Source organism: Marmota monax, unplaced genomic scaffold (assembly GCF_021218885.2).
Source record: "Marmota monax isolate L192 unplaced genomic scaffold, Marmota_monax_Labrador192_F-V1.1 WCK01_AAM20220418_F8-fsc01049, whole genome shotgun sequence".
In the NCBI taxonomy this organism is placed as follows: Eukaryota; Metazoa; Chordata; class Mammalia; order Rodentia; family Sciuridae; genus Marmota; species Marmota monax.
In genome coordinates, this window is record NW_026693479.1 from 89,369 (window position 1) to 99,810 (window position 10,442).

At 42.2% G+C, this 10,442-nt stretch overlaps 1 protein-coding gene across 2 annotated transcripts; it reads left to right on the top strand.

Moving 5' to 3' along the window:
- The first annotated feature begins 2,582 nt into the window (after window positions 1-2,582).
- Window positions 2,583-8,738, top strand: LOC131424685 (endogenous retrovirus group K member 19 Env polyprotein-like). 2 transcript variants are annotated; one of them, XM_058583645.1, is made up of 2 exons: window positions 2,583-2,675; window positions 6,577-8,738. In XM_058583645.1, the coding sequence occupies exon 2, from the start codon at window positions 6,706-6,708 to the stop codon at window positions 8,179-8,181; it is 1,476 nt and encodes a 491-aa protein (XP_058439628.1). In that variant the 5' UTR covers window positions 2,583-2,675; window positions 6,577-6,705; the 3' UTR covers window positions 8,182-8,738. The 2 variants fall into 2 exon arrangements, with proteins under 2 accessions (XP_058439628.1, XP_058439627.1); XM_058583644.1 differs by lacking the exon at window positions 2,583-2,675 and adding an exon at window positions 3,191-3,699.
- The last annotated feature ends 1,704 nt before the right edge of the window (window positions 8,739-10,442 follow it).

Sequence of the window (10,442 nt, forward strand, 5' to 3'; positions counted from 1 at the left end):
TGTGACTGGCCGCTAGGGTCCTGCTAATAAAATCTCGGACAGGTAAACGTTGTTTTGGCTTGTTGAGTTTACAGAGCTTTTCCATCGTCCTTTACAAGTTTCTCAGCTCCTACCACAGCCCCAGACTCTGTTACCTTCACGGTTCCTCTTGACTGCTTGGACAAGTGGGTAGGCACCCTGGCAGCTGGATTTTCCCGTGAAGTTGAGAAACTGATGTGACTCCATTTTTGAAAACAGCTTCTACCTCAAGGCCTGACCAAGGAAGGGGGCGTGACCCTTGTCCTTGGAAAAACCCACAGAGCACTCCTAAGCACCTATCCACCCTGCTGAGTTGTCTGTAAATAACAGGAGAGGTCTGCAGTGCCAGGTGTCCCTGACTCAGTTAGGCTAGGTGAGGACCCATAGCAACCCCCCTAGCAACCACCAATCAGCATGAGACAGGAAAAATACCTGGGGTGCCAGATGACCCCCAAGTAGTTTATGGTGGTTGATAACATGTTGGGAAACCATGTAGTTCAGCACGTACACCCCTCGTGGCTTAAACCAATCAGTTCAAATGAATCCCCCTCTTGTACTAACCAATCACCCCTACCCAACTTGTTCCCACCAGTGAATGTGCTAATCAATGTTAAGAGTTGTTTGATTTTCCCACGGCGTGAAATGAATTGCTGTGTGATGTTGTGACGCACAGAGTAAACCCAAAAATCCTATAAATCCTCACTGAACAAAGAACCAGGGCTCACTCCTTGGGGACTGCTGCATGGAAAATGGTTGTGAGTCCAGGCTCGAGCTTGCAATAAAGACTCTTGTGTGATTGCATAGAATTCCACTCCTGAAGGTCTATTGGGGTCCCATGAATCTGGCATTACAAAGTCGTCCGGGTCAGTGAACCACATCACGGCCCCTCTGAGGTTTAAATTCTTTAGAAATTGAACTTGTAGGAGGCAGAGAGGGACATAACAGAAATTAGAAGAGGCCTTTAAATGCCCATAACCAAGTCAGGTTCCGGTGAGGGTTTGAGCTTAGAATGCAGCTGCAGACTAATTTGGTTCATGAAGTTAGAGATGCCCTGAAAAAAAGGTGACCCAGGAGATTGGAGCCCATTATTAACTTCCTCTTTACCCTAGCTCACTGCAGTCCAGCATTCTTAGAAGCTGTGAAAACTCTCCAGATAAGGGTAGAAACTAGGAAGCCCTTAGCAAGACAAGTGGCCAAAGGCTGTTAATAACAATCTTGCCTCCTTCCTGCCCTAAGCTGGGAAGGCAAACCAATGTGTTACCCAGGTCTAAGGCTGGCCACCTCATAAATCTGAAGCCTCCTGGATGGTTAACCCATGAGAAGGACTAGAAGGTTTTGTCCTGAGAGCCGATGAGGTAGATGAACTCTGGGACATCAGCAACATCTCGGGTGCTCCCTCTCCCTTCTCCTTTCTCCTCCCTTCTCTCCACTCCTCACTCTCCCACTTGTTTGCAAAGCTTTCTTGAATCTTTTCCATCTCTACTGCCTGTACCACAGGTGCTCACAGCTATAGCTTAGAGTCATTACTAGTGTTGGGCCATAGAGGACACTGGATCCCATCCTAGAGGCTGGGACCCCAGAAGCTTCTCTGTTTCAACTGTGATAGTCAAGCCAAAGTGACTCTATATTGTTTAGTAACTCCATTCTGTAAAACAACCATGCCAAATAGAAGGGTCACAGCTGGGGCAAGTTGTTCTTTTCCTTTTGCTATAGAAACTCTTAAGAACATGGAACTACCTAATGGAGCACTGTTTCTATAACTAGGGTAACGGGGCTATGTTTCTGTATTGGGGTGACTGGGATAACTGTGATTAGTTAAAGTTCCCGCTGCCTGACTGCACTCTCCCGCTTCTGTAACTTGGCTTGCTTGCCTTGGCTGGACCCCCAAACGTCCCTTTTGTGGTTTTCAGGATTATGAGGCGCACCCTTGCAATTGTTCAGGGATGATCAGGAGAACAGCTTTATGTTCTGTTAGTCGCCACAGGTGTTCTTTCATAAAGGCTTGATTCGATTATACGTGAGTGGTCTGGAAGTCAGTTATGAAACCCCAGGACATTGCTTTAACTATAACAATGGCACCAGGAAGGAGAGAGGAGAGAGAGAGAGAGAGAGAGAGAGAGAGAGAGAGAGAGAGAGAGAGAGCGCTCACCTCTACTCAACAAGGACAAATATAAACCCAAAAGCCATGCACCTAGGAACCCAGCTCCTCCAGCCACACTCTACCTGCCTACAGTTACCACCTGGTTAATCCCTAATCAGGAGATTAATCACTGACTTGATTAAAGTTCTCATAACCCAATCATTTCACCTCTAAACTGTGGGGAGCCATTCTCACACGTGACTGGGCAACTCCTGGTTTGGGTCTGAGGCACTCTGGCTAAACAGTGTCGGAGGTTTCCCGACCCTCTCCTGGTGCAAGAGAGCCTATCCGTGTGGGGTGTGACTTGACCACTGACCCTGACCTTGGAGTGCTGCCCCCTCAACCTTCATTGGATGGAATTCTCCCCTGAATTTCGTGTTCCCCAATAAAAGGCTACTCCCTGGCTTGCTCTCTCTCTCCCTCTCCTGCTAGCCCTGAGTAATCCCTGCCGCCCTACTGGGTGGTTCGAGGTATGAGTTCAGAGGGAGAGCCGTCTCGGACCTGGTCATAGAAAAAGGTAACTGAGACTGTGTGTTTTATTTCGATCTCACTAGCTAACTTTTATGCCAAGAACCTCTTTAATGAAACCAGTGCGCTGGTCGCATGGTGGAATTTGGCACCCACGAGGGGGGCATTCTAGATTAGCTAGATTGAGTGGGAGTATGCTACAAAGATAAAGATAAAGGAATTGGTGACAATTTTGGGTCACAAAAGTACCTGGAAATATTGAAGGAAAGAGACGTTAAATTAATTAAACTGGGAAATTAACTTCTACGGATAAGGAAATGTATCTGACTATTTTAGACACTATAATTAATCAGAAAGGAAAACAGATAAAGAAAACTCAGTTAATACAATTCTTAAAGATTGTAGGCGAATTTTGCCCTTGGTTTTGTGAATAAGAGTCCCTAAATTTACTTACTTGGGAGAAACTAGGAAGAAAGTTACAAAAAGTTTGTCTTTCTAATGAATTACCTGGAGGCATAGATAGTATTCAAAAAACTTGGATGCTCTGGAAATTTGTCTTTTGAATATATGGGCCAGAGTTCATGGCCCCCTGAAGATCTATTAAAAGGCATTCAGAGAGCTATTAGGTCTATTCAAATGGAAAATCCGCCTGAGGCTAAGTTAATTTCCTTTCCCTTGAGCCATTTAAAAACAAAGGCTCTAGGGGCTAAACCAAAAGTTAGCAATGTGACTTTAAACTTGCATGATCAGGCTAGCCCTCAGGGAAATTATAGAGAGGAAGGTCATAGAGAAGAAACCTCCACAGTCCTAGAAGGTCCTCCGGAAGAGATAGAAGAGGAAAATCTGGAAGAGATTCTTAGAGAGGCACAGAGTTCTTCTCCACTGCGTGGCTTAGAAGCCCAATTTCAAAATGGTGACAGCGCAGATTCTATCCATGACTCACAGTCCGAGGGAGAAGAATCAGACGTTGATATTCAGGACTTACAGAGAAATTTTAACAGGCTGCGTTTAACACCGCCTGCACAGGCTATTCGAATACGGCCATTACCTGCTAAAAGGACAAAATTTAACAGGTACTCTGAATTAACAATGACTTTTCTTACCCCGTTCCAGCGAGGTATTAAGAAAGCACAGGAAGCCGGGAAGATATTAGCGGTTTTCAACTTTTTCCAGTTTTTGAGCAAGTTAATGAGCAAGATCAGAGAGTTAGAGTTCATGCTGTAATCCCATTTAAAACCATTAAGGAACAAAAAAAGTGCATGCGAGATGTATGGTCCGAATACGCCTTTTGTACAGAGCCTGATAGATAATATTTGCTCGCAGCCCCTCCCGCCTAGTGATTGGATTTCGTTAGCTAGATCTTGTTTGAGTGGAGGAGATTTCTTACTTTGGCGTTCTTATTGGACTGATTTTTGTACTGAACAGGCAGAAAGAAATAGAAGACAGAATTTACAAACTCCAGTAGAAATGTTTTTAGGAACAGGTGAATTTGCTGATTTAGAAAGACAGTTAAATTATGAATTTGTAATATACGATCAAATAACTGATTGTGCGAAACATGCCTGGAAGCAGATAGTCTCAAAAAACCAATCCAATTTAGTTCTTACCAAAATCAGGCAAGGTGTGAGTGAGCCGTACTCAGATTTTGTAGCCCGATTGTACCAGACCGAAAACAGGTTGATTGGGGACCCGGGTGTGTGTGAGTTTATTGTTAAACAATTGGCATTTGAAAATGCGAATAAGTATTGTCAGGACGTTCTTAGGCCGCACCGTAAAAAGGGGACAGTTTCTGAGTTTATCCGCTTATGTTCTGAGATAGACTCTACCCATTTGCAGACAGTAGCCATAGCTGCGGCACTGAAAGAAATGTTAAAGCCGCAAGAATTAGTACGAAAGCCCCGCGGGAGATGCTATGTTTGCGGGAAAAATAACCATTTTGCGAGCGAATGTCGCAAGCGCAATTTTAAGTTCAGGGCTCCATCTACTGATGATAATAGATATTACAGGACTCTACCCCACGTGGCAGATCAAGATGGCGTGGATGAGCCCGCTTTCTTGTCTTCATTTCCACCTGGCCGGAACACAAACTTCTTGTCGGCCCTCCCCCCAGGCCAAGAATGAGGAAGTAGGTGATGGTCGTGCAATGTGACGTCATCGCGCCAACCATGGGGGCCGCCATCTTTAATTTTACCGGAGCGGAACAAACAGTTTCCATACAAACCCCTAATAATTTTCAAGGCTTTTAAGAGATATTAATTGGCTGGGGCCATCCTTAAAACTAACTACTTCTGAGATAAGTCCTTTATTTCAGATATTACAAGGAAATCCTTCTCCAACCTCTCCACGTCAGCTAACCTTAAAAGCTAAAACAGCTTTAAAGAGAGTTGAACATACAATTAAAAATGCACAGCTTACTAGAGTTGATCCTAAAGAAATAGTGTATTTATTAATATTTCCAACTGAGCATACCCCAACAGGAGCCATATGGCAAAGATTAGGAGTTATTGAGTGGATTTATTTATCCTACTCCCCTCAAAAAACATTAATTCCTTTTCATGATTCCATAGCTCAATTAGTAATTAAAGGCAGAACTAGGATTTTACAATTAATTGGATCTGAGCCTGATATCATAATTATTCCATTTTCTGTTCAACAGACTAATTGGCTTTTTCAAACTTCTAGCTTATGGCAGATAGCTTTTGCTGATTTTCCTGGACAGATAGATAGCCATTACCCTCATGATAAGATTATCCAATTTGCATCATTAACATCACTTATTTTTCCAAAGATTGTACGTGCACATCCTATAGATGAAGCTTTATCGGTGTTCACTGATGGTTCAAGCTCAGGTAAAGCAGGTTTTTATAGTTGTGTTCACACAGAGGTAATGCAAACTTGTTATACTTCTGCCCAAGGAACAGAGCTTCAAGCTCTGATTTGTGCCTTAAATTACTTTTCAAATGAGCCTATTAATATTTATTCTGACAGCTTATATGCAGTCGGAGTTACCAAAAATATTGAAACTTCAGTTATTGGGTATACTTCATCACAAGAGTTATTTAAATTATTTCATAATTTACCGAAGGCAGTGCTAATGCGAAAATACCCATGTTTCATAGGACACATACGAGCTCATACTAATCTTCCAGGACCTTTAGTTTCAGGTAATGACAAAATTGATAAATTAGTAAATTTGTCAACAGATGTCTTCATATAACTGTCAACAAGTTTCCCATTCCTTGCATCATCAAAATGCTTCTAGCTTACGTAAAAAAATTAATATTACCAGAAAACAAGCTCGTCAAATTGTAAGCCAATGCCCTAAGTGTGTTATTCACACTCCATCTCCACCATCAGGGGTAAATCCCCGTGGATTAAAACCAAATCAAATATGGCAAATGGATGTAACTCATATTCCTCAATTTGGTAAACAATGTTATGTGCATGTCATAGTGGACACTTATTCCAGATTTATTTTTGCCACAGCACGTACTAAGGAAAATACTCAACATGTAATTTCTCATTGCCTAGCAGCTTTTTCTGTGTTAGGGTGCCCTATGCAGATTAAAACAGATAATGCTCCAGCTTACATAAGCTCTTCTTTTCAACAATTTTGCCAAGAGTTTCAAATTAATCATAAAACAGGAATTCCTTATAACCCCCAAGGTCAAACCATTGTGGAACGAGCTCATTTATCTATTAAGCTTCAATTACAAAAGTTAAAGGGGGGAATAGGATTATGACTCCCCAAAATAGCCCCAATCATGCTTTGTTCATTTTAAATTTTTTAAACTGTGACACAGAAGGTCACACTGCTGCTGAGAGGCAAATGTCTCCCTCAGTAACAGGCCCTTTAGGCAGAGTTTTGTGGAAAGATTTACAGACCAGTCAATGGAAAGGCCCAGACCCAGTGCTTATGTGGGGCAGAGGTCATGCTTGTATCTTTCCAGAAAGTGCTTTTCGTCCTATTTGGGTGCCTGAACGCGCGATCAGACATGGAAGAGATAGAACCCAGATTCAAGTGACTGAAGATAGACCCGGAGGAGCCCCTATCCAAAAGGAAGAGATATTGGAAAAAGATGAAGAAAGACCAGATTGACCCAGCCGAAAATCTGATTTCATGGGAAGACGTGAAGAAGCTAACAACACAGGCTTCCCGAATACTTCGACTCCTAGGAAAGAACAGGACCCCAGTGATGATGGTAGCAACAGTAATTGCCCTGCTGGGCTGTCAGGTAAAGGGGGATCAAATAGACACTTACTGGACATATTTCCCAGATCCACCCCTGGTACACCCAGCTGTGTGGACTGGAGAATCTATTCTAGTATTTACTAATGACTCATTCATGATGGGAGGATTTACAGATACTCATATTACTCCCAATCATGTGACTAGATTTAATTATTCTGGCTACAGTGCCCAATTACCTTTGTGTTGGTCCCACGATAAACATGCTGGCTATCTGAAAGTATCATTAGAGGAAAAGACAGTGATTGGTAGACCTAGACTGACAAATAATTCTATTTATGGAGACTTAAAACCTTATACTAGATCAGTAATTAAGATGGGACTTTCCCATAACAAGCCAGTCATTTCTGCAAAACCTCCACGGATACCCCACTGTCCAAATAGTTCTACAATTGAGATTGGCACCTTTCCTAGATGGATGGATTGTGTAAATAAGGTGTCTAAACATAAGGTACAACATAAGGTGTCTAAAGATAGTGGGTATATTTTAGACTGGTCTCCAAAAATTGATAAGAGACAATTACGAAAAAATTCTGCTATGACGCCTGCAGGATTTGTTAGTAATATTTTGACTTATAGTGAAGGTGGTATTCAAAAGGATATTTGGCGCTTAATTGCTGCCTCAGAATTCTTACATTTTACAGAGAAGCCTTTACCAAAATTTGTTGGCAAGAACTGTAAGGAGGGATCTTGCTATGGCTTACGATCCTGTGTCCAGTCTCCTTATGTTTTAATTATTGGAAATGTAAAAGTTAAATGGATAGATGACAGATATATTGTTACTTGTAACAAATGTAACCTAACCAATTGTATTACTAGGTATAATGAAGGAAAAGGAGTGCTGATACTTCATCAGCCCTCTTTTGTTTTATTACCTGCTAATATTTCAGAGCCATGGTATGCTGATACTGGTTTACAAGTCTTGCAGCAAATTCATGCCCAGCTAGCAAGACCTAAATGTGATATTGGAATTATAATTGTTGGTGTTTTGGCGCTAGTCTCTTTTATTGCCTCCACTGTCTCTGCATCTCTGACATTGTCTCATAATATTCAGCATGCAAAATTTCTTAATAATTTAGCTCAAAATACTTCCAAGGCTCTGCGTAATCAAGTAAATATTGATGAAAGGATTGAGCCTAAATTAAATGCCTTAGAGGCGACTGTTTTAGACATAGATAATGAACTTTCAGCCTTAAAGTTTAAAGAGGGCTTAAATGCCATGCAAATTATAAATATGTGTGTGTTACAGCTGCCAAGTACAACGCTTCTCTCTGGGATTGGGAGAAGGTTAAAAATCATTTGTTAGGTATTTGGCAAAATAGTAATAATAGCTTGGATATTCTAGAACTTCATCACCATATCCAAGACATTCAAAATAATAGAGCTGATTTTTCGGATCCTTCTTCTTTGGTTAACCAAATATTGAAGGAGTTGAATGGATTCAACCCTGGAAATATTCTTAAACACTCGGCCTGGTACATTATTGGATTATTCTCTTTGCTGTTAATTCTCTTTTGTGTTGTAATTATAAGATGGCGAGTCTTTGGAACATGAATACAGAAACTCCAAAGAGTGAACCACTGCCTCTTTTTTAAGAAAAGAAAAGGGGGAATATGTGGGGAGCCATTCTCACATGTGACTGGGCAACTCCCGGTTTGGGTCTGAGGCACTCTGGCTAAACTATGTCGGAGCTTTCCCGACCCTCTCCTGGTGCAAGAGCCTGTCCATGTGGGGGTGTAACTTGACCACTGACCCTGGGGCCAATCACTGACCCTGACCTTGGAGTGCTGCCCCCCTCAACCTTCATTGGATGGAATTCTCCCCTGAATTTCTTGTTCCCCAATAAAAGGCTACTCCCTGGCATGCTCTCTCTCTCTCTCTCTCCTGCTAGCCCTGAGTAATCCCTGCTGCCCTATCGGGTGGTTCGAGGTGTGAGTTCAGAGGGAGAGCCATCTCAGACCTGGTCATAGAAAAAGGTAACTGAGTCTGTGTGTTTTATTTCGATCTCACTAGCTAACTTTTATGCCAAGAACCTCTTTAATGAAACCAGTGCGCTGATCGCATGGTGGAACTAAACCTTCTTGCATTGTCTCACACACGAGCTTTGGGGGAACACCTCACATCTAAACCATAACCCAAGGAAGATATCCTTGGGTTGGAAAGAAGAAACCATTCATTATGTCAATCAATCCTTCGAAAGTCCTGAGTAACTACCATGATCCAGTCTAAGCACTGTGCACACACTGTCTGTAGGCAGAGCAGTGAACTTGACAAACATGATCTCCACTCTTATGGACCTTACAGTATATCAAGGATACAGACCAAAACAAACCCCAAAAAAGTCTCAAGTATTTTCAAGTTGTGATAAGAGCTAGGATGGAAGCAAATAAGATGGTCAGGGAAGTCTTCTCAGGGGAAGTGATATTTAAGTTGTGATATGAATGAAAAGGAACCAACCACACAGAGAGCAAGGAGAAGGGTGTTCTGAGGAAGTGGAAATTGTATCAGCAAAGGCCCTGAGGCAGGAAAGACCTTAGTCCTGCTACACACAAAAGCTTAGCAGGAAAAGGAATTCTGCCCAAAGTTCCTGGTCTCCCCTTCTTTGGGGATTACCATTAATTCTGACTCGACTCTCAGTATCTCTTTGTTGCAAGTTATGCTTTACCAAAACTTGTAATACTTGTATACCGAGGCATATTTTTTATACAAAGGGATGATTGCTGTGAGCAGAAAGTAGCCCAAGAGTTGCTTACTACAGGCAACAGACAATAAAGACAATCACTTGAATCTACCCTCTTTCCAGGAAATGCTGGAGGGGTTTGATGAAGCAGCTAAAAAACTAGGACACCCAGGATGCTTATCAGAACATCTGCTGGCAGAGGGAGCACTACAGCTCATGAAACTGCAGACCCTGGGGAGTGTAGTGGGTCTCTTGGAATCTCCAAGTCCTAGAGCAGAGATTCCTAGACTATGTGGTGGAGAGCATCCAAATAGTTAAGTGAATATAACATTAGGGAAGTTAACCTTCAATGACAAAGAAGTTTGGGAACTTGGTGGCCTTGGCATAAGGTTATGGTCCCTTTAAATTGTCACTATGGTGAGATGGTCACTGTGTGGAGGAATGAGACTCAAGACCATAGAAAATCCTTATAATGGCAACCTCATTAGCAATTTCTTTTGAAAAAAAGCTGTATGATCATGGAAACTATTATTGACAAAACAGTAGAACTACTCACCTGATTCTTGTGGTCCTACAGATCCCTGTTTCTGAGACCCCCATGCTCTAACAACCCACAGTTGGTCTTTTGCTCCAGGAAGCAGGACCACATGGCTCTACTTGTTATCATGGGTTTCCCACCATTACCATATCTTACTCCTTAGTTATCCATGAGGAAATGACCTGGTGATTGTGTTGGCTCTGGTTCTGGACTCCTCAACTTCACTAGCATGTCACCTATAACTACCTTGGTAGCTGGGACTCATCCACAGGACACAACAGTCCTCTGCACATAGCCCCAAAGCTATAAATAATAAGTTTTGTTATACTCTTATAAATAGCTAGAGAGG

What these genes read in the sequence shown, in the direction of transcription:
- LOC131424685 (XM_058583645.1), top strand. Translation starts at nt 6,706, where the DNA reads ATGAAGAAAGACCAGATTGACCCAGCCGAAAATCTGATTTCATGGGAA.